The 25,770-nt window shown below is 36.4% G+C and overlaps 2 protein-coding genes across 3 annotated transcripts in view; one reads left to right on the top strand and one right to left on the bottom strand.

Annotated features, from left to right (window-relative positions):
- Window positions 1-25,770, bottom strand: part of LOC124643618 (MAP kinase-activated protein kinase 2) — a 53,242-nt gene that overhangs the window by 16,494 nt on the left and 10,978 nt on the right. The window lies entirely within an intron of this gene.
- Window positions 11,532-15,242, top strand: LOC124643617. Its single transcript, XM_047182631.1, has 2 exons — window positions 11,532-12,120; window positions 12,570-15,242. The coding sequence occupies exon 2, from the start codon at window positions 12,579-12,581 to the stop codon at window positions 14,889-14,891; it is 2,313 nt and encodes a 770-aa protein (XP_047038587.1). The 5' UTR covers window positions 11,532-12,120; window positions 12,570-12,578; the 3' UTR covers window positions 14,892-15,242.

Genomic DNA, 25,770 nt, shown 5'->3' with positions numbered 1-25,770 from the left:
GAGTACCAGTGCTTTACAAGGAGCGACTGCCCTATGTGACCCCCTCAGCCCAGTTACCCGGGCAACCCAATACGGCAAGACTGGTGTCAGACTTACTGGCTTCTGACTACCCTTAACGACTGCCAAGGATGAATAACTTATATAATGAGACTAAAACTTAATTTTATGGCAGTGCTAGCTTCTCTGAAGAATTATCTTATGTGTAAATAGCGTGGTCTGTTTATTATTTTTCAAGTTTATCGCATGATTTTTTATGAATGTCAGTATGACTTACTGTATTACTTATACCACTAGTATGAGTGTTTACACATTACGCCGCAGCGGCAGAGATTTTTCAACCTTAGATTGTCGACATTATCACAGTAGTGGAAGGTTGTTATTCGATTGGTAAAATTTTACAGATTCAGTAGGTTGGCGTCTTTACATTTGATGGATACTGAGGCGCCACGGAAGATGAGTTGTTTTAAAGCTCTATAGAAGATCCAAGAGGGACTAGAGTTGTGGTGCAGGGACATCTATCTACGTAATGTGTAAACATCCTTATTGCCAATCAGGAAAAGAATTCACGCCATTTATCCCACAGCACCCATCCTTGAGAAATTCCTTACAAAAGAAAGTATGTAACAATAATATTGCCATAACCAATGCTTTACAATAACACTTGACTCAAGACAATATTGGTCCGACTTACAAATATTTCTCACGTGTAAATACGCCATTACCACCATTGAATCGAGGATGGTTTTCCCACGAGAGCTTATAATAGAATTGTTTCTTTATAAAAGTAAATGAATGACTCAAGGAAATTCTCAGAGAAAATTCTTTTCATTCATTGAAGAATTCGATTGTTTTAAGCAAGTAAGTTTAAGAGGCTAAGGAACAGCCGCACGCGATGGATTGGCACGGTTAGTTCGTGGATGGACTATCTATGTTCTAAGGAGTTCGGTTTGAGAAGGCATGTTAAATTGATGGGTTCAAGCAAGCAAACAAACAAACAAAAAACTTATCATCTATCTATACTAAAACGATAAAGAGGAAACCTTTTTTTGTACTCTAAAGACTCCAAAAACTACTAAACCAATTTAAAAAAATCACAGATGGAAAGCTACACTCATCCCGAGTAACATAGGATATATTTTACCCGGATACGGACAGTAGTTCCTACAAGACGCGGGTGAAACCGCGGGAAAACGGCTAGGATTAAATAGTACTAACTTTCGATGGTTTAAATATGGATAAAAAGCCTATGGCCTTCTTCTTAAAAGGGCTTATGTAATACGGAAAGAAATTTTCAGATCAGTCCAGTAGCTCCCAAAATTTTCGCGTTCAAACAAACGCTTCAGCTTTCTAATATTAGAAAAGATAATTAAGGATGCTGAGACACTCCAATTACACCGAATGGCCTTAACCTTTAACATAAGAGGAGATAACCATGTGGAAAGTATTAAGCCTGATTACTGATTACATTCGTCTTTGAAATGTATTCGGTTAAATTAAGCCTTGGAGATCATTCGTACTTGAAAGTAATTACTTACTGATCGGGTATCCAATTCATTGGTTGCTAAGGTAACGACTGTTAGATTTTATGTAAGATTACTTCAGTATAGTCAAATGATAATTTTGGATTATAGTATGTAGACGAGATTTCTACCAGGCTGTAACTACATATGTGTAAGCTTATGAATAAGCCATTTCCTCACTGCGCCCTCTTTTCATGCAGCGATTAATCGCCATGCTCACTCAAAGCGGTTTAGAGATTTCAGACTTTTATGTCCAGGTTTTCTTAAGATCTTTTTCTTCACCTGACAAGCTCAGAAAGTACATATAACTTATAAATGTTACATTGGCTCTTGCCTGACCAGGAATTGACCGACACTCGTACTTGAGAGGTAAAAGTTAAAGGAAATTTATTGAGACACTATAAAAATTTCCATCATATTAAAAAAATGCAAATAAATGATTTCTATTTACTTGAGATAATAATACTCATAATATTTATTTGCATTCCACAACATATAGAGTAGGTGTTACAAAATGGCTTAGAGCTAAGTACACTTGTGGACCCTGTAGGGCACAGCAAAAAAAAACTTACGACTAAAAATAGACCTCTAGATGCCTCCCGCATTTTCATCCGTTTCCCGGTATACTGCCATTGACCTACAACGGTTAGTGGGTCAATGTTAACGCCCGGAGGTTACGGGGCCTACCTCGTAAGCAGTATTCGGTAGTAATTAGAGACACCAGTCTATTTTAGAAGCCATACTTTGGTTTCACTACTTCATTTGGAAACTCGGTGTATTTTTAGGGAAAACCAATTAGTCAATTCGACATAAAGAAGATTAAGTTTATGTCCTCAAGGGCGAATGGCATTTTAGGAGCATTGTCGAATTTAGTAAGCTGTGATTTCAGTCTTCTATGAAAGCTGTATCATATCATATAGTCTGTCCACATTGTCCAAGCGAGGCTGCAATGCGGAGAAACCGAGAAATTACACTAGATAGGATTGATTTTACGGGATTGTTCCAGGTTTGATGCAATGCTTCCATGGATAAGCTTTTGGGCAGTATGACGCCAATCAAAAATCTTGGAACCATTTTCTCTCTAGACCATGTCATATTGAAGATGATTTACATGTCATTCATAAAGACATTAGATAAAGTCATCAAGATAGAACCCTACTTCACAGCGTAAAAGTTATTTGACGAAAGTGATTCCATGTCCAATATTGGTATTGATCTTGGTCTACCAATTGACTGACGTAGAAACGAGCAGCTGACGAGAATGCGCCTACGCGTATCGTACAAATGAATCAATGAATCACAGACCAAAACTGTACAGGTGACATAGTTTAAAAGTATGAAAGGTACTGGCAATCGTTCTGCGTATAGAAACATAAACAAAGACCGCTGCCAAATTTCTAGCGTGAGCAAGAAATTACATTAGGAGTTTCACGATGAATAAAACTTTTTTTTAACTGATGAGTCGGTTCAATTTTTTTAAGATCACAATTGGTATAGTTAATTAGATGATAACGCGGTTGATTAGTGGATGGGTTACCAGGGCCTCTGTGTGTCTGAAAATGCAACGTGCATTACTTCATGCTGTTGTGCTCATCACCATCCTCCGAGCCTTTTTTCCCAACTGTGTTGAGGTCGGCTTCCGGTTTAACCGGATGTAGCTGGGTACCAGTGCTTTACAAGGAGCGACTGCCTTATCTGACCCCCTCAATCCAGTTACCCGGGTAACCCCTTGGTTAGACTGGCGTCAAACTTACTGGCTTCTGACTACCCGTAACGACTGCCAAGGATGTTCAATGACATGCTGCAATTATGATGTTGTGCTCTCATGTACAATACCTTTACCCGCCTCAAGAATCGTTCTATAGAAGCACATCCGATCATTTCGTTTCGAACTTATCAGATGCAAACAGATAGACTTTGCCTTACAATCCTTAGTGATGATGATACTCATAGTTGTTTCCGCAGATATATTTCTCATGAGACAGTTAACACGTCGCGATTGAACTGACGACGTAACTTTGCAATGGCGTTGCAGTTACGATAAAAATATTTTTGCTGGTTGTTTACCGTTTTAACAATTGAGGAGCATTAAAACAACATTATTATATCAATAATCAATGAATGTAGTTACGTCGTCAGTTCAATCGCGACGTGTCAGGAACGCATTCTCTGAATGGCCGAACTATATCAACATGGTTATTTACCGGTTCATTTATAAATGATTCAATTAATATCTACACGCTAGATTGTGGAAACCTTCGCACCTTATGTGGCGCGTGATAAATTAATTATTGTGTGGTTCTAGATTTTCTAGGGTTGGCAGTATTGTCTATAGTTTTATTTGAAAGCTAGTTTGTTTGTTATGCTTTTCGTGCAAAACGTTGAATGAAATAATTTAAATAAAGAAAATATTACCCTCCGGCCCTGGAAAATCCATGAAAAACAAGCTAACTGCAAGTAAATAATCCAAAAATTCCGTAAGCAAGGGATCTTTCCTCAGTATCTCTTAAGAAGTAAACATTTAGAACACCATCATCTTCATTTTCTCCTTATCCTAATTTTATATGGTGCCAGCGCAGCATATTGTCGTCTTCCGTACTCTCATATCTGGGGACTTTTCACAAGTAACATTGTGTCTAGCCATATCGATTTTCACACAATCCATCCATCGTTTTTTGGTCGCCCATTTCCTGCACTATAATATATGAGAAACTAGATATATGAGAAAGAAATGACAGCCCTGCATTAGTAGACAGAGACAGCAGAATAGTGAGTAAATAAACAAGAAATAAAGTTATTAGGAACAATTTGTACAACTGATTCGTTTGGTTTTTTACAGACAGGCCATTGACAAGATAGACACTATTGTAAATGTACTTGATGAATAGCCGCCGAAGCACATGCAGTGAGCTGATTTTTTTACTAATACTAGGAATATTTTTCAATAATTATTTGGAATTTTGATTTTTAATCGCTTAGGTATTATTGGTATATCAAATTACTCCATACAGCCAGTTCTAGTTACATAAATCGATCGGCTTTTCGGGAAATCCAGGAGCGGCTTTTCAAATGCATTTCCCGGGAAAAACCCTCGAGCAGTGATACTGAAATTCGAAAGTTTGACTTGGTAGATCAGCTATTTCTCTCGTTCTTTGAGATACAAAAATAAGAAAAAATAGCTTAACAAGTTGCATCATTTGGCCCAAAAGAGGGGTTTATCAAATTAAAGTAATCATTCAATATAGAGCCTGTACTGATAAAATCATCTACATATTTCGTAATGATAAAAAACATGACATACTCATAAGTTACCGTCTCAATGCACAGACGGAGAAATTTATCTAAAGTGGCATTGATAAACTGGTACATAAGTGGTTATCATTTACTAAAAGATATAATACGTACCTGAAGCCAATGAGCAATGACTTTTGATACGTTTCTTTAACCTTTGATAAAAGGAAGAGTATTGATCTTTGAGTCTGTTTGTGTCGTTATAACTTCTATATGGATGATCTGATTGTAACGCCAATTTCTGTTATTGAATGCTAGACTAACGATCTACTTAGAGTATGATTGATGAAAATACGTTAACCTGTATAAAACTTATGATTTATTTATGTCTCGTTGTGAAGGTATGCACCGTTTGATATGCAAAAATCAGGCTTGCATTTTACCACTATCTCACCTGATGGAAAGCGATATGTGGTCGAAGATGGAGCACGTTAACCTAGAAGTAACCTATTCGCTCTTGATTTGAAGACTTCTAAGTTAAAGACTAAAACTGATGCCACAGTAAACTCTCTTCCTGCCCCAATTATAACATTATTATGAAACGAATGAAAAGTCAATTAAACGGTTCCAAGGAGAGGAATCGACAAAAACCGAGTCATGTTTGACGCTGCATATCTTCTCCATGTTACGTCATCTTCCATATCATTTTCACACAATCCATCTATTGTTTCTCTGGACACGTTCACGCATTACTTTCATGACGTAGAATTGTAACGCCAATATTAACATTGTAGATAAGAATACTGCGCTGTTAACATATAACATAAAACTGATGTTTTTGCCGACACTATCACTGTATAAACAGAGTTCTCGATGCTTGATACTCAGAATTTAATGGGGTTTAGTCGCATTAATATAGGGTCTGATATCGATAGCTTTTAGGCGGCCTGACCTATTTGATACGGAGAATCGGCTGCTTTTAAGACTTTTTATCCGATTGTAGTAATCTTATTGGCCTTTTTGAGGATTAACTTTTGTATTTTATACTGTTTTTTGACCGCAGTTTCATCCACGTCCCGAGGGAATTACTTCTCATTTACAAATCACTTTCTATCATCATCATCCTCCGAGCCTTTTTCCCAACTATGTTGGGGTCGGATTCCAGTCTCTATCTGGTATCTCTCTCTCTATGTAATTTTCCAGATTCTAATTTGCCTCCCCTCGACGTTTGCCAAATCGGTTCAGCCATTCTTGAGCCATCTTCATATAAGTAGTGTAACTAACACGACTTATGCCTAGTTTTTTATCCCGTTACGTAACTTACATAACAATTAAAATAAATGGCGATTTGATCCACATTTTCCTTGAAACTTCAAAACTAGTTGAAAGCGGAAAAACATTTACGCGAACTGACGTAAATTACTATTCTACTAATAAATGTAGTTAGTACGTCACTCGTCTAATATTAGACAATGAAATCTATTAGACTACAAACCAATAGATAGTACTAACATCTATTACTGATAGTAAACACATTGATTGACTGACAAATAATGACGTATTTGTATGTAGATCTAGTTTTATTAGGTCTTCGATTCGATTTACGGGACGCCCAGTATTAGTTCTAGTTTTTGATTCATAGAATTGAGGATCGCTGCGATCATTTTATTTAGAAGAGGAGGGATACGATAGAGAAGATGGAAAAGGGAAGATGAGAGTAATATTAAGGTAATGTCTTCATCACCTGCCCAACCTTTTCCCAACTATGTTGGGGTTGGCTTCCAGTTAAACCGGATGCAGCTGAGTACCAGTGTTTTACAAGGAGCGACTGCCTATCTGACCTTCTCAACCCAGTTACCCGGGCGACCCAATACCCCTTGGTAAGACTGGTGATGCTATTTACAAAAAGATATCATCAGTCCCAACCCAATGCAGAAGAGAGAACAAACATTTCAGACCACCGGATCGTTACTAGGAAGTTAAAAGCAGATCAAAATATTGTAAACAAAACAGTAAACATCGAAACAGATACAGGAAGCGAGTTTACAACTAAAAGTAAATACTGCAATGAGTCAACCGGTAATATTCCCGGAACGAGTTTCCATACGGTTCCTTTAACGCAGCGATAATAATATGTTTCTCTGAACTCCTTGCATAATATTGATGTTTTTTCCGTGAATGTAAATTTAAGTAAACATTAGGATGTAAAAATATGCATATATGCAGGTAAACTGACTGCTGATTTCAATAACGTATCTCTATAATTTATCGCTTGATTTGCTTACTATAGAGATAGACTGCCTCGTTGGTCTCTCTGTCGCAAGTGCGGCTGCTGAGCATGAGGTTTCGGGTTCGATTCCCGAATCGGGCCGAAATCGCTTTATGGGTTTTAGAAGACTTCGTCCTGCACCTGATTTCTCTCCGGTCGTGTCGTATTGCCGTCCCATCGGGCTGAGAGTGAAGGAATAATGAGTGCACCTGTGTCTGCGTAAATGATTGTGCAATATAAATATGTCCTGCGCAATTGGCTAATCTCCTTACATGAGAACAGCTGCCGTGGCCGATAATCGGCTAGGAGGACATCATAGATATATAATTTTGAATTTGGCCCCATACAAACAAAGTCAAATTCCTATCTCTAGTAAGCAACATAACAGATAGATAGTTTATTGAAATCTTCAGTAAGCATAGGAAGCTCTCCAGCAAGATGAAGTAAAGATGTGCTACAGGCTGCAGACAAAAGTAGTACGCATCAAGCTGAGGGCCGATTGATATGGCCACGTTAGAGAAGGCTTATATCCAGTAAGTAAATTAATATAAAGCTTATCATTCGAGTCACCCAAGTAAATGTTCGAACTACAGCTAAACAAAAAAAAAAACAACTCTCATTCACAAAATATATTTAAAATTCCTTAAACGTCTACCAAACAATGTCAGCCTTTCGAAATACCCTCACGGACGTTGTTTATTTCTTATAAAGCCTTTTTAGGAAAGCATGCCATACCAAAGATGGTGCTGCCATGACGCAATTTGTGACGTCAAAATGTTGGAAACTCCTTACAATGATTGTAGACACTTATTCATTGAATAACGTGAGCAAGCTTGATCTTTGATAGTATCTTTACTTCCTTTATTTTTATCTGCGTAGGTAACGTCATCGGTCTGGTTGTTAAACTTTTACGGGAGAACGGCTGAACGGATTTGGATTTTAATATTGAGATAGATTGAAATCTGGGAACGGAAATTAAATAGATGTGTGGATCCCTTGGTATGGGAATGTAATTCCTCTCTGTCAGACGTCACACTAATATTTACTCCTTTCTTCTAAATGTCATCTTTCAAGAAATCCCTTTCTTTGGTCTACCTCTTTCTTTCCACTCCTATTCACACTTAACACATTCTTTTGTTTTATTTGCGTATTCAAAAAGCTCAATACTCACTATCCTTTTCTAATCAAGATGTTACTTCTATAAATAAACGTCATAGGAATCCAAATAACCAAAGGTGCAGCTGACTTAGTAAGTTTAAATCGGGAAATGACTATACTACCTATATCCGTCCTTTTCTAAACTATGTAGTATGTTTACATATCTGCGTCTGCGGTTTTTTTATGAATGGGTGGGCGTAACTCAAGGATGAACTGAGAAAATATATATATGTTGACATGACATAGTTTCGCACTAAAATAATCAGTTAACATATATTTGCGTTGATGTACAACTCAACACTTTAGAACATCTTAATTTGAGTGATCTACACCAAGTCGTGCAGTTCAGAAAAAATGAGCCTCTTATATTATCAGAGAAGTTCACAATCAATTTCGAATCTATCTCAAATAGAGATTAATCCCAATTACGATTCGAATACCCTTCATCAATCATATGTCACTATCTATCTTCTTAATATATTAACTTCCTGGACCCAGGTCAATGACTTCTATCGATATATTTAAATTCAATTGGTGCCATCCTATCTATACTTAATATAATAAAGAGGAAAAATTGTTTTGTTTGTACCGTAAATTCTCCAAAACTACAGAACCGATTTGAGAAGTTTTTTAACTATTGGAAAGCTACACTCTTCCAGAGTAACACAGGCTATATATTTATCCCGGTACGGGCAGTAGTTTCCACGGGACGCAGGTGAAACCACAGATAAGTTCAACCAGCTCTATAGAGGTCATTGATCGTAACACAGGCCATGTGTCTTCATCTTTAATTCCTAAGTCTAGCTCAGACTACTCACGAACATATGTAAATTCAGTTAATGCATCGGAAACCAGGTCAAGACCTCGTGTATTTCCCCATTGACCAGTGGCGTTAGTACTTGGAATAACCACTGCAATTATTGTGACGGTTTGGCAGATGATGGGCAAACATTTGCATCATAATGACTTCTTTAAATATGGAGTCTAGTTAAAGTTGCTCTGCAGGGTCTTAGTGTGATATTGTATGGACTAAAACTTCCTCAAAATTGGGGCTCGTAAATATGCCTCTTCTCAGCGCAGATCTCTTTTCATACAGAGAAGGTAGAAGCATCAATCACTAAGTTGCAAGGGTCATTTGGTGATTTCTGCCTTCATGCCCAGGTTAACTTCACAGTTGGTCAATGATGTCAAAAATTGGATTGTCTAATACAGGCAGACTTACTTCTGTTTAGGCTTGAAACGAGAAAACGACACGAAGTCTTACTTCAACCCGATAATACAGCAGTTTCATTGACAGCAAAACAATAGTGTCTGTCTTACCGACAATTAGTCTTGGTCATACCCAATCTTATTTAAAAACTAGCTGTTGCCCGCAACTTCGTCTGCGTGGGCAATATAGAATAGTCAAAATACTACTTATCCCGTAGGTGCATTCTTTCACGTGACAGTATAATTAGGATTAGCACTTAACAGTCGCATAGATTCATTGATCAAGGTTGTGTTATGGATGTGACCATTTATCTAAACAAAAGAAGTAAAGTTTGTGACGTTGTGAATATCTCTGGATCTAGTCAGCCAATTTGGAAAATTATTACGTATGGTGCGTAAGTAATTATCACAGGAAACAGCTATAATCTACGTCTATATGCTTTGAGTCTGACAAAGCTGTCATTTGTACATTTTCTGCAGCTGCTGCGACTAATCAGAAGCCAGAAAGTCTGTCAGTCTTACCATGGGTATCGTCTTGTGTAGTTGACTGGATTGAAGATAGGTAAATAGGTAGTTAGCTCCAAGCAAAATATTGGTACTCAAACAGATTCGATGACTGGAAGCCAACAACAACATAGTTGGGGAATAGCTGGATGGATGATAAAATGAGTCATCATCATCAGCAGGCGCATAGGGTAGGATAGTTTCACTTACTCACTATGGTAAGGCTGACCCCACATTAGGCGTGCGCGATCCTCGGGCGTGTGAGTAGCGCGGGCGTCGCGAGCGCGTTGCGTGAACGTCTCTACTCTACGAACTCTTTTGACTTCTCGAATAGGATACCATTGGTTTTTGTGCAATGCCAGGTGTGCATTGCAATGCATTCTGGATTAGGATAGGATATAGGTGGATAGGATTTGCAACAGAGAACAATTCTGTCTTTGTGATTAAATGACATCAAACGTAGTTTTATAAAAAAGGTGTTTTTTTAGACTTGGCTCGGGTCTTACTGAGACTGTTCGTAATCGTGAACAGTGTATTTGCGATCAAAAGTTGAAAGTAAGCATGTCTCTGGTATGCGGCGCGTAATTTGTACGTTTTCAGACGCATAAAGCATTTTACGTGTGTATGGTATTAAATAGAGAAAGCTCCCATTTCTTATCTGCTCTTTGTATCTGGGCTTGTTTTTAAAGCTACAGAATCCTACATTACCTACCTCACGCTTAGCAGCGCTTGCGAGAGATAGATCCTCATTTCTTCTAGGATTAAGTTTACATATTTTGCATCAGAAAAAATAATTAAGGTCTACTTAATACTACTCACTCAAAGTAATTTGTTTTAAGGCCACCACATTAGTGGAAGATAAGCTAAACTATGTTTATGAAAAAATCCTCATATGAACTCCATCTGTAACTTTAAATGATAATTAATTGTTCCACTAAAGTCATCATTTTTGACATAATGTTCAAGCAATAATTTAGATGGCACCGTTTTAAATTTGGCTGAGAACTATTAATTTTCTTTTCATCAAGGTAATAATTAATGTCCATCAGGATTGAGGAGCCAGTTTTTGTATCTTAATGAAATTTTGTACTTATTTAGTAGTACGTTAAAAAGTATTGTAGGCTCAATCTTGGAATTTGTAGTATAATAGTTCAAAAGTTATATGAACACAAAGGTGGCTCCTCAATCTAAATATTTGGACTGAGGAGCCACGTTGGAACACAGAAAGTATACGATGTACATTCTTGAAAATTTTGTATGATTTAGTAGTAATTGAGCGCAATGCGTACTAAAAATTGAACTCCAGTACCTTTAATATTTAAGAAGATACAATACTTTTAATGTGGCACCTTAACCCATACGATGAAAGTGTGAATTCCCATGAATCGTAAGTGGCAAATTCAAATTACACCCCATAAACATTTAGTAGTAAGTGTGTCTGAATTTGTAGTACATAAACAAAGTAGTAAAATTGAGTGAATTTTGTAAAAATACGTATTTTAAGTGGCTCCTCAATCCTGACGTTTCTGAAACGAGAAAATGCTTGGGTTACCTGAAATCGGAATGGAATTAAAAAAATAAAGACACTAACATTTAGTATAAATTTCTACTAAATATACATGCAGGGTCATAAACAGAACATTAAAATTATGTGTGCGTTGACTCAAACTTAACTAAAACAATGTAAATCAACCATATTTATACTTACAGTTATTTAATATGAGTGTACACCATTAATTTACCAGGTAATTTTTACATTTTAATTATTAGTTTTAAAAATATTAAAATATAAACATCCTTTTTGTACCCCTCCGTGGACCGTTTCCAAACGCGGTTTCAAACTTCATGATCAAAATTAAAATGTAATAATTTACAAATACTAATACATCACCTCTTTTAACCGTTATTAATATAATCAAAATCCATTTTTCCACTGTTATACAATATTTAAATAAAATTTCTTCAAATTATGATACATGAACAATTTGTTATTAGGTCCGCGACTCTTTCCGTGGTCATAATATATACAATGTTTGAATTCTCAATATTTGGAACGCAGCCTAAATTGTTTATTTGAACTGGTAACATTTCAATCGCTGTCAGTTTAAGATACCTTGGTTTCGGTCTGCATGCGCTCCGTCAATTAAAAAACAAAAATTGCTTAAATCAAAGATTATTTCAGTATAATATAAAAGATCATTGCGACTTTTCTGTGACTTCGATACCACGGTAAGTGTTTTATCAAATATTATGGAAATCTATTAACATCAATTGTTATGGGACGCCATTTTTACAAGCATTGCTTTTTAAATTCTAACCTAAAATTTTGACGTGTTTTTACGCTTGATTTGATTGATTTTCTCATCCGTGGACAAACTTTTCCGTAGACAGTCACTTCTGTGGACGTAGACTTTTCTGTGGACATTGACACGGAAAAGACTGTGTCCACAGAAGTGACATCTATTAAGACTAAAACTTGCTTTTTGCAAACAAATTATGTGTTGAACAGCTAGAGCATTTGTTTTTGTTACTTTGCATAGGATATTATGCCATGTATAATATATTTATTGTCATGTTTATTATGGGACTTTTTTACCAATATTGTGTTGCATTTACGTGTTATGTCTTTTTTAATGCTTGGCTTGGTGTGGGTACATGGTTCATTGTCATTGTTTCAGTAAATTAAAATGCCTAGAAAAAATACACTAAAGAATCTTACTGATGAAGAAAAAAAGATGAGACGGCGTGAACAAAAAAAATTAAGTATGCGTCGAGCTCGGGCTAAGTTAACTGAAGCTGCTGTTGAAGAGATACGCAAACAAGATAGAGAAAGATACCATAAGAAAAAGGATAGAGGAGATATTAAAACAATTGATCAGTTTACACCGAGGCAACAGCGGCAAATAAGAAAAATGTGGCGCGAAAAATCGAAGAAACGGCGACAATTATTAAAGATGCGAAAAGCTACTGAATCACTTATACAAGAAAATACTCCACCGGCAAGTCCGTCTTCCTCACTCTCGCGAGTTGAATCTGGACGTGCAGTAGCTGCCCGAAATAAAAGAGCAAGAAAAGCTGAAAATGAGGCTTTAAAGAAAAAGGTGTTTCAGATGGGGAAGGTAATTAAAAAGTATAGAATGAGAATACGAAGACTAGAAGAAAGAAAACAGAAAGCATCGAAGTCGAGTTCTAGAAATAAAGTCTTGAAAACGGATATAAGAAAAGCTGTGCATGATTTTTTAATAAATGACGAATATAGTAGATTAACTGCAGGTAAAAATGAAACAATAACTAGGAAAAAAAGCAAAAGGCAAATTCGTTTACTAAATGACACACTTTTAAACTTACACATAATATTTAAACTCAAAACAGGATTTAATATTTCATATCAGACTTTTAGGAGATATAGACCTTTTTGGGTTCTGTTTCCAAAAGCAGCTTCAAGAAACACGTGTCTCTGTACGTTACACGAAAATAATGATCACATAATTCGATCACTTCAAAAATCGAAAGTTGTTTCTTACGGATCTGCATCCGATGCCGCTAAGGCATTGTGTTGTAATAATACACTGACTCCTAAATGTTTAGAGAGAGAGTGTCAGAGCTGTCTTTATAAGAAAATTGATTTTAATAACTTTGCCGAAAACGATTATATAACTTATGATAGATGGGTTACAAAAGACGTGGATGTAGTTATCAAAGGTGTACAGAAAAAGTGCAAGAAATGTGTTAAAGAAACTGTTAAAACTACGATAGGTGCGCTAGTGAAGTTATTACATTTAAATTTACCAGTATTCATGCAACATGTAGCTAATATGATTCATCAAATGAGATCAATACAAACATTTAAACAACAATTAACGTCTACCAAAGGCTTGTTGCATGTAGACTTTTCCGAAAACTATAATTGTAAGTATAGTGCTGAGGTTCAGTCGGCTCATTTTGGTGGCTCGAAGCCTCAATTGTCTCTTCATACTTGCGTTTATTATAGCGCGGCAGAATTTCCGAATAATGGTTTCCAAACTACATCCATGTGTTCTATTTCAAAAAATTTACGCCATGATCCTGTTATGATCTGTGCCCACCTTAAACCAATTCTACAGCGAATTAAAGAACTCAGTCCAAATTTAACAGAACTACATATTTTGAGTGACGGCCCAACGACCCAATACCGAAACAAAACTATGTTTCTTTTAATTGTTAAATTCATTAGTCGAGAATTAAATGACGTGACCGATATTGTTTGGCACTATAGCGAAAAGGGGCATGGCAAAGGTGCTCCAGACGGAGTAGGTGGCTGCATAAAAAGGCTGTGCGACAGTTCGGTTGCGATGGGCAAAGATGTGTCTGACTATGACTCACTTATGTTATGTCTAAAAGAGAACTGTAAAGGAATTGAGATCTACGGAATTGGGGATCCAAATATTGAAGACATTCAAGAAATAGTAGATAAAAATGCGATGAAAGCTTATAAAGGGACATTTAAGATACATCAACTTTCTTGGAATCAAAATGATCCAAATATTTTACATGCCCGAAGGCTTAGTTGTCTGTCTTGTGCATCTAATGCTGTTTGCCCGCATTTTGAAATTGGCCAGATAAAGGTTCCGTCCAATAATACACAAACGCATAGTCCCTTGAGTATGGCTGACGCAAGGAACGTTTCTCCGAGAAGTGAAGACACGGCTAATGCTTCTACAATAACTTATAGGTCAGATCAGATTACACCTGATGGAGGTACTTCTCATAATGTCCCATCACGTCCCTGTAAAAGATTTGGTTTCCTGCCAGACTCTGATGATTCAGACGTGTCTTTACCTCTGCAGGATGAGAGATCCAAGTTCCTTTCAGACTCTGATGACTCTGATGTTATTTTTACACCTCGCTATCGTCATCCATTGCCCACAGACAGCAGCAGCGAAGGCGACTTCATTGTACGACCTAAGCAGTCTCAAAAACCTTTTGTCGATCCCTACACTGATAGTGGCGATGACGAATAAAACAATATGATATGTCTCATTATGTTTATTTCTATATTATTTTACGTTCAGTTTGGTTGACATTATGTTTGATTTAAGTCAACCGAAAATAAATCCCTTCTGTGGACATAAATTCATTATTTTTTCAAAACGAGAGGATTGTTTATTTTATGACATTTTTTATGTGAAGATGATTAATACAGCCAGATTGTTGTAATTTTAATAAAACTCTTTTATTTAGTTTAGAATTATTTAGACAAATTACAACTTTTGTCTTTTCTGTTGATTGTGAAGTCTTTTCTGTGGACAGTTATAAATTAAAATATTGAAAAACTAATTAAAATCAAAGCTTTGATCTCTGAGAATATTTTTATTATAATTATTTTATGTTTCTCAAAATAAATGCTGATTCGAACCAAACAAAATACGACTTTGATTTTATTTTTATTTTTGAAACCCAAGTTTGTTTATGACCCACAAATGAAAATTGTATGTATTCAATATCTGATAAAAAATCATCTTTTCCATTTTCCTTAGGACGTCGCCATTAAGGGTGACCATGTAATGTGAATAAAAATCAGGATAAATAGGTAGTTCTTAGCTTTGACGCCAATTTTTTATGAAACCTCTGTAGACAAACGCATTTATGGCTATTCCGCCTCGTGAATGACAAAATATTATTAAATACAAAAGTATTTAATAACCTTACTTAATAAAGTATTTAATAAACTTGCTTTGCCATTTAACATTGCTGGAGCGATGTAATGTTCCAAATTCAAAAAACGCGCCTGCAATGGTTTTTTTTTTTTGCCCTTAGGGCAGGCTAAAATGTTACGACCGTACTGCCTAGTATTTCGTAGTGGTAATGGATTTGATTTTCATTGTCCATAAATTCGATACTTCGCATTTTTTTAAATAATGACAGCATTACATATGAAACAGATATTCGCCTTTATCTGTCGCCCTACCTATTTATCCTGATTTTTATTCACATTACATGGTCACCCTTAATAGCGACGTCCTAAGGAAAATGGAAAAGATGATTTTTTATCACATATTGAATACATACAATTTTCATTTGTGCATGTATATTTAGTAGAAATTTATACTAAATGTTAGTGTCTTTATTTTTTTAATTCCATTCCGATTTCAGGTAACCCAAGCATTTTCTCGTTTCAGAAACGTCAGGATTGAGGAGCCACTTAAAATACGTATTTTTACAAAATTCACTCAATTTTACTACTTTATGTATGTACTACAAATTCAGACACACTTACTACTAAATGTTTATGGGGTGTAATTTGAATTTGCCACTTACGATTCATGGGAATTCACACTTTCATCGTATGGGTTAAGGTGCCACATTAAAAGTATTGTATCTTCTTAAATATTAAAGGTACTGGAGTTCAATTTTTAGTACGCATTGCGCTCAATTACTACTAAATCATACAAAATTTTCAAGAATGTACATCGTATACTTTCTGTGTTCCAACGTGGCTCCTCAGTCCAAATATTTAGATTGAGGAGCCACCTTTGTGTTCATATAACTTTTGAACTATTATACTACAAATTCCAAGATTGAGCCTACAATACTTTTTAACTTACTACTAAATAAGTACAAAATTTCATTAAGATACAAAAACTGGCTCCTCAATCCTGATGGACATAATAATTATAGTTGGATTTTGATGTGGCACGGCAAACTGACAAACACTATTGAAATGTCTATCGAAAAATTACACTACGTGTTAAAATATGGTGAATTACGGAAAATACACAACTCCATCTGTTGAAATAATAATCCTCTATAAAGAATGTATGGTAATATTGTCATTTACCACCTCGCTCCTTTGACAAATTTGATGTATTTTATTTACCACAGATGGAGCTACTTTAACCTTGGCTAAACAAAATTTTCATATTTTTTTTTCTTCCGAAGTTACTTATAAAGGTGTGATTTTCTGTGTAATGATTAATAATAGGCCGATCAACTAATATAAGTACAACATTCAAATGTAGAGTTTTGACAAATAGATTGCGTGTCGTAATATTTTACATCTTGAATTCACAAAATTAATCATATCTTTTGATAGAGTGAATCGATTTCGATGAAACAAAAACTAAGTAATACCCCAAGTTACGTTAGAATTTTTGTATATAAGCATTGTCTGCATTTAATTCGTAGATTTTACGTGAATCCCGAACAAACAAACAGATAAACAGACAAACAGACAAACAAACAAAAATGACAAAAATGATGGAAATGGGTTCTGTTAGTTATCCTTTAAAATGCTGGCTATTTTTTTTGTCAATTTCTTCAATGTACAAAAATTACTTTTCTACAGATTTATTATATGTATAGATAGATCTGTAGACAATACGACACCGAAACTTCAAAAATGACATATTTATGGTATGATTCAAAGACGATCCCAATACATGATACGGTTGGATAACTGACCTAGCCTATTAAAATAGGTTGAGATACTCCTGATGGGTTTTTAATATTTTTGACATTGACAGTGAATATGTGGAGAATAAAGGGTATGTCTTAGCTGTAAAAGAAATAATAGTTTTAAAAACTAAAAACACGCTAGTCCTGTATTGTCATCAGAACTCAGAGCGTGTGCATTTCATCCAAATCGAAGACCGGGAAGTGGGGCACATTAAAATTCTAAGACAAACATACATACACACGAAGCTAATATAAGCGTGTTAAAAAAATGAAGTACCAAGGGTTTCAAAAATGTGTCTTTGGATTCAAAAAGGGGTCTTAGAAAATGTCATTAAAATTGATTCATCTGGTTGCACGTTAAGAGAGTGTGAAATAGCAACAAACAAATAAACACTCAAACACAATGACAAATTTTAAGACCATGTGATAATTACTGTAACCTTCAAGACTAAAATAGGACATTTAATTACTGGAAATCTAAATTAAGATAAAGTAGTGCAGCACAAAAGGGTTTTTCCGTTGTTTGTAGTATTATTCTTAGTAAGCTTATGCAGTTACCTTGCACCTATAAATATCCGTATTATGTATATAAATGACAGTGGTTTGATGCAGTTGACAGTTCATATGTATCAGTCAGTACAAACAATCAAGAGTTTTCAGTTGGGTGTAGTTCCATCAAGCAACGACAGGTATTATACCTTGAAAACTGACATCTATCAAATCAACTTCACAAAACATTCGGTACCCCTATCATATTACATAGGGTTTGACGTCTAAAAGTTGTCGTCCGTAGGAAAAAAGAATCGTTCTTTTGTTGTTCCTTTCCTGGCATTCTGCATTTATATCCAACTAGCTGTTCCCGCGGTTTCACTTACGTCTCGCGATAACTTCTTTCCGTACCCAGATAAAATATAGCCTATGTCACTGTGGTACAGTGTACCTTTCCAACAATGAAAGAATTTACAAATAGGTTTAGTAGCTTTAGGGTACAAAAATGTTTCCTCTTTATCATATCACAGAATACTTAATGAGCTCATTATGTAACTCCATTCTTTAGAACTCCCACAATCAAACCTTTCTTGTAATACGTCCTTCACATCTTTGCATTATGTAATACTAGCTTTTTATGTAATACTAAATTTTTAGGTTAATGCTTAATGATACAGTTTTTTAATGGATTAGGTAACTTATAACCTTGTGCAAATCTCCCTTTGTCATCATTGACTTTGTCTCGGTGTCGAAAATACCGGCCTTATCCCGGTAATCGAAAAGTACATAGGTACGTTTGACAATTACTATGTCGGGTTTTTGTGATACCCATAACTCAAACTTCTTATGACATAGAAATAATACAACAAACTACAAATCCTTTTCTACTCAAAGCATAAACGCGAAAGTGTGTGTATGGACGTCTGTTCCTCTTTCATGCAAACCTACTAGATGGGTTTTGATGAAACATGGCAATATACCAGAATAACACAGAAGCTACTTTTACAAGTTTTTACAGTTTTAGAAGAAGTACATATTATGTACTTCGATCGAATCATGGGTGAAACCACGAGCGGAAACTAGTACTTAACATAAATATAGTCAACATGACATATCAATAGAAGGTATGATATTATGTTCTATAGTAGTTACAATACAATGTTACCTCAATTAAATACATAACGATTTTGGCAATGAAATCTGCATTTTAATGTTGCGTGGTGTGTGGTCCTTGCTTTGAAAAGGGAAAACGATTTCTTGTAGTCTTATAAGCGGTACATAATGTAGTTTTAAGACCGCACCGCGGATTTTTTGATTTTAGATAGCTCCGCCCACTACACTTCCGCGTCTATCGCGTCGCGCAAGCTATACTCTTCCTTCACTCAATGTGTAAAATTTGAATTTCGCGCCAATCGCACACGCCGAGGTCAGCGCGGGGTCAGGAGAACCGAACAGGGAAGATAGGGAGCCGCAACTTACCTAAGTTTTTTATTTTTTGATCGGATTTTTTTTTGTTGTACTTACAAAAATTATTTGTAATGAAAACTTTTTATGAAGAGTAATATGATAATTTGGACGCGTATGGTTGTGTGTATGTATGTGTGGTGTGTCATGTATGTGTGTTTGTATATCCAGAACGGATGAATCGATATGTATTTAGGTTTTTTTGTTTGAAATGAAATTAATCGGGAGTGTTCCTAGCTTTATTTGGTGAATATCGGCCCAAGATGGCCGCCGCCACAAAATGGCGAATAACATATTTTTTTTACAATTCCTTCAGTATGGATATCAAATGAAAGGGCTTGATTAGTATGTAGAATCATGTATAATATTATTTAAAGTCCAAGATAGCCACCGCCAGAAAATGCTGAATTGCATTGTTTTTTTATAGCTCTCTCAGTATGGGTATCAAATGAAAGCGTTTGACCAGTGTTAAATAATTTATACTAATGTTATAAAGAGGGAAGATTTGATTGTTTGTTTCTGTGGATTGTATAAGCTCTGAAACTGCTTAACTGATTTGATTTGCTTTCACAATTAGAGATTTACACTATCCCCAGTGAATGTAGGCCATATTTTATCCGGGCACAGGAAGAAGTTCCCCGGGAATGCGGCTAAAATCGCGTTAAACAGCTAGTAAAAATTAAGTGGTTAAGGAATAAAAGCGTCGCAGATCTTGTGTGTTATGTATGCTATAAATGTATGTAGTGAAGCTGTAAGGTATCAAAGAAGTAATGAAGCTAAGTAATTCATTTTTAAACATATTTATTAAAACTGAAATATAAATAATAATATAATGTAAAAAAAAAGAATTTATAGTATAACACGGTCTCCATAGATTTTTTGTTCTCAGAGTGCTTATAGTAAGTTCAACTCAGTCTTGCGCGCGGTTATGTGTGGGTAACCCTTGTACATATACAGTGACTTTGTGTGCGTGACAAGAGGTACAGTCGGGTACAAATACAGTTATTTAGGGGTTACGGCTGTTTAAGGAAAAACAGTTATTACGTAATTTAATGTTTATTTATCTGTGTAAATATCTATTGAAATTATTAAGTTAGTTTTTGATTTGTTTAATACCCAATAAAAATATTTATTTATTTATAATGATTCTGAATCGCTACTTGAAAAATCAAGTCCACACTTTTATTTATTGTCCTCGTACCCCGAGCTAGAAAATATGTAAGGAGTATTTAATTCATCTTAGATATTTCACCTCATTTATTTCTTAGATACTGTCAATGTCAATTTGAAAAAACTTATGAGAAAATAATGAAAAACTGTAAGATGTAATAATAAAAAGCTTTGGATGTTGTTTCATTTTTTGAAACGCTACCTGACTCCTTAAACATTTTCTTCGTGAACAACTAGACATTTTTGTAAACGACTGTACCCATAACAAAAAGCGATAAGAACACGTCATGCTCGGACGACGTCACTGTCACACGAGCGAAAGTTGTATATTTACAAGCCGACGCACACATAGGGCCGCGCGCAAATCTGAGTTATCGTCACAAATTATTATACCTACGGCCGGAGCGACAACATGCGCAGGTCCGACCTCGACGAGGGCTATCGCCGGACTGGCTCGTCTCCGTACACATTGTGTATCAATCGCTAGAGCACGGACATAAGGTTCAGAATTGCGTAGCGTCTATCATGATCGCTGCCGCTCAAAAAATCCAATATCTTAAAACTTTAATTAAAAATGTTTGGTAATAGTTATGGAAAAATGACTTTGACAGAACGTTAATATTGATGTTAAGAATATATTAGAGTAATTTTGAAACATAAAGATAGTGTAACTTCCTTGTAATTTCAAAAATAGTACTTTTTTAGACGTGTTTTCGGAATTAATTATGATCGAGTAAAATTATCAGTATCGTGTTTTTGTTCTGGCAGAATCTAGATAAAGATATCAATTTACCTATATCAAAATTTCAGATCCATTGGTAAGCGGGTAGTCCTATAATTTGGCATGGCAAACGGCTATCAAAATCACGGTGGCGTCTTAATAACAACTTGCTGTTTTCCCCGCGTCCTTAGGGAACTCCTTCCTGTGTTTCCAACTGTGAAAGAATTTCTCAAACAGTAGTTTCGGAGCCTTTAGTTTACAAATAAATAAATGATTTTTTTTTTTCGTATTTAGAATTGGCAATGTTTATCAAATAAGGAGGAATTGTACCGTGGATACTAGTTTTTGTGTTGGAGCTTATTAAGATTTTCTGCAAATCGATATTAAGCTTCATCAAAAATCAAATCACTTTTGGACTGGATCTCCCTATCAATATAAGAATAAGTAACATAGCTATTATTATAACTCAAACGTTTACCTGAAACCGATAGTGAGACTAAAAAAAAACGATTATTCTTCTTGTTTCGTGTCGATGACATGTCTTATAGTGAGACTACACTTTGTCAGCCCAATATGCCACAGCGAGAGCACGACCGGATGCGGAATACAAAAAACAATCGAGTCATCTACATAAACCAATACAGTATTACATTCGCTATAGAGCTATATAAACATGCAATAATGATGTGTTGTCCTCCTAGCCGATTATCGGCTACGGTGGCAGTTCTCATGTAAGGAGATCAACCAAATGCGCAGGACATATTATAGTGCACAAGCATTTGCGCAGACACAGGTGCATTCACTATTCCTTCACTCTCATAGCGGACGGCAATCCGACACCACCGGAAAGAGATCAGGCGTAGGAACGACATTTACGTGCGTATGAACTACAATACTACTGGATAAAATATTTTATTTAACCTACCTTCAACCTAACTTAACGAAGTAGACACAGACATGTACAAAGTAAACATTCAACTATAGTTTAGGTAAAAAACTTCACCTTGAACGAAGGCCGGAGTAAAATCGAGTCGATAGCGAATTAATTTTACACTTTGGTTAAGCTTATTTTTATCAAAGGTCATGTAGGGTTATCAGTTAAAACTAGGTGACAGGCACCAAAATAATAGTGATGGAGTTCATGGCAAAATATACAAGACTAAGGTTCTAAATGAAGATCTGTATTATTCCGTGTCTAAAGACAATTTGAATGTCAATATTACATAAGTTTGGGTTCAAGATTCATGTAGGTACTCAACTGGTTTAAAGGACAAATTGATCTTCATACATAGTAAAGAATTGTAATAACTAAAAAGCTGTTGTGCGCGTTTCCACCCGCGTTCTGAAGGAACTATTTCCAATAGCAGAATAGAATGTAGCCTATGATGCTTACAAAGCTTGACTTTATATTGGTAAGAGACTTTTCAAAATCGTTTCAATGGATCAAGAGATTACCGTCATACTTTACTATACCTACTATACTTTATAATATTAGTACAGGTAGAGCCATATATACAGGGTTATAGGTAACACACTGGCAACCTCTCGGGTCCGTATCACTAATATCATAAACTAAAACTTTTGTTCTACGATTTTTAATAATTCTCAGATTTTAGTTCATCAAAATTTTCACACAAAAATTAAAATATTTCAAGTGTACGCTCTAAAATTTACGAAGTCTATGGGAAGCAAAAGCCATATGAATATTAATTTATTTAAGTTCAAAGTCAATCTCCTGAAAAGACAGCCCTGAATGCATGTGGTAAATGGCATTAAATCCGGCAACAATACGTGGGTTTTACGCTGACGGCGTCAAATCCATTTCAAGCGGAACAACGTTCGTGTATTAATAGTTTAATAGCATGGGAAATTGAAATAAAACTGACTGGTAACACTTTGAAGACACATTTGGTCGCATGAATGATTTAACGACCTGAGAATAACTGAGGATATTAAACGCAGAGGTTATGGCAGATTTTATGACAGTCGAAACAGATAATATATGACAGACAATTTGAAAAGCAGCCCGGAGTCTTTCAGTTGATGATCGATGGCATGCATTGGAGAGCATGTTACTGTCGGTCCTGCGCCTGATCTCTCTCCGGTCGTGTCAGATTGCCGTTTCATCGAGGCACGAGTGTCAATAGGGAGTTCAAATGCTTGTGCACTAGATTAAGTCCAGCGCACTTGGCTGATCTTCTCATATGAGAACAGCAGTTCTTTCCGACAATCGCTTATTCGGTCTAGAGGTCGCAAAGCGCGACTCTTGAGCCTCAAACCGTGTGACCCCCCAGAAATAAGTGGAAAGGGATTTCAAAGGTTCGCAATATGTTGTTGATAGCAATGAAAATACGACAAAACACTACGATGCCAATAAAGCATTTTTTTATTACAGGGCAACAGTACAGACAGCATTAAGGAGAGAATGGCAAAGCCATTAAATTATTACTAATGTTTATTAATCATATTTTTTAAGTGCATAACTAACCTATCGCAACATAAAGAATGTTGGTTTTTAATGGTTTCTAGTTAAAATGACGTCATTACATAATTATCTGAGAAACTTTGTAATTTTATGAAGCGCAATAACTTGGTACTTTACAATTAGTACTTGAGTAAATACCTAGATATATTTTATTCAGTTCGATGGTCAGATTCTGTTAAACATCGAAATGAAACAGTATGCATATGAAAATAGTAATGAAAATAAATTTGATTCAGTAAAAAAACAAATGACGTATAAGGAAGTTCAGGAGTTGGCGCTAGATAGGCGTAAATGGAAGGAGCTGTTCACTAATGCAATAGAGGATATGTTCAAGACGCTGAACTGGAAAGGACGCGGCATCAACATCAATGGCGAACACATCTCTCACTTGCGATTTGCTGACGATATCGTCATCATGGCGGAAATGCTGCAGGACCTACAACAGATGCTGAACGACCTGGCTGAATCTTCTCTACGCATCGGCCTACGGATGAACTTGGACAAAACCACGGTCATGTTCAATGAACATGTTCTACCGGAACCGATTGCGATACACGGCGCCGTTCTCGAAGTTGTTCGGAAATATGTATACCTCGGGCAGACATTGCAGTTAGGTAGAAACAACTTTGAGGACGAGGTGAATAGGAGAATTCAGTTGGGTTGGGCTGCATTTGGGAAGCTACGTCGAGTCCTAACATCGTCGATCCCACAGTGCCTAAAGACAAAAGTCTTCAATCAGTGCGTCCTACCTGTCATGACTTACGGAGCCGAAACGTGGACACTGACGGTACGGCTGGTCCACAAGTTTAAAGTCGCTCAGCGGGCTATGGAAAGAGCTATGCTTGGCATTTCTCTGAGGGATCGCATCAGAAATGAGGTAATCCGTCAGAGAACCAAAGTCATCGACATAGCCCACCGAATCAGCAAGCTGAAGTGGCGGCCATATTAGCCGAAGAACCGATAACCGTTGGGGTAAACGAGTTCTAGAGTGGAGACCACGTCTCGGCAAACGTAGTGTAGGACGTCCTCAGGCACGGTGGAGTGATGACTTGCGCAAGACGGCTGGTGCGTGGAGCTGGATGCGAGCAGCCGATCTCAGTGACGTGCACTTGGAGAGGCCTATGTCCAGCAGTGGACTGCTATAGGCTGATGATGATGGAAGGAGCTGCACCGACAAGAGCTGGGCTCTTAAATTGAAGAAGAAAAAAACAAATGAATATGGTTCAGGAGCTTCTTGCTGGGGAGTTTGTTCTACCACTTCTTCTTCCCAGCAAAAAGACATAGGAAGTGGTGAAGGGTGGGCATTTTGGGGTCTGTCTTTTGTAAATTTCTGACGTTCGAAAAGTGCTGTTTTGCAGCCAAGTTTGAATAAACGAATTTTGATTTGATTTGGAGTATTTTTGGAAACAACAACATCTAAAGGTCTTGTAATATTGGGGCTAAATTCTTCGAACAGGATAAACATGAGATTTTCATTGATAGTCTCAAAACGCCGTCATTGTTTGACATGCCATAATATACCCTGAAGGCAATAAAAGTCAACCGCCATCGCTTTTCAGGGAATTCTATTACAGATTAACTGAATAACTGTATGAAAGACAGGTGAATCATCTCCCAGTTCGTTTTGTTCATACAATTACTTTTACATATACATAATTATATTAGTTACTTTTGGATCTTTCGGATGAATAATACAGCTATATGCATAATAAGAAGTCGTGGTGGCCTAGTGGGTAAAGGACCAGCCTCTCAAGTGAGAGGGCGCGGGTTCGATCCCAGGTCAGGCAAGTACCAATGCAACTTTTCTAAGTTTGTATGTACTTTCTAAGTATATCTTAGACACCATTGGCTGTGTTTCGGATGGCACGTTAAACTGTAGGTCCCGGCTGTCATTGAACATCCTTGGCAGTCGTTACGGGTAGTCAGAAGCCAGTAAGTCTGACACCAGTCTAACCAAGGAGTATCGGGTTGCCCGGGTAACTGGGTTGAGGAGGTCAGATAGGCAGTCGCTTCTTGTAAAGCACTGAATCCGGTTAGACTGGAAGCCGACCCCAACATAGTTGGGAATAAGGCTCGGAGGATGATGAGGATGAATACAGCTATATGCATACTCTCC

This window comes from Helicoverpa zea, chromosome 28 (assembly GCF_022581195.2).
Source record: "Helicoverpa zea isolate HzStark_Cry1AcR chromosome 28, ilHelZeax1.1, whole genome shotgun sequence".
Lineage (NCBI taxonomy): Eukaryota > Metazoa > Arthropoda > Insecta > Lepidoptera > Noctuidae > Helicoverpa > Helicoverpa zea.
This window is presented reverse-complemented; position numbering and strand designations above follow the sequence as displayed.

Bases quoted from the DNA above. Each gene is read 5' to 3' on its own strand.
- LOC124643617 (XM_047182631.1), top strand. From the start codon at position 12,579: ATGCCTAGAAAAAATACACTAAAGAATCTTACTGATGAAGAAAAAAAG.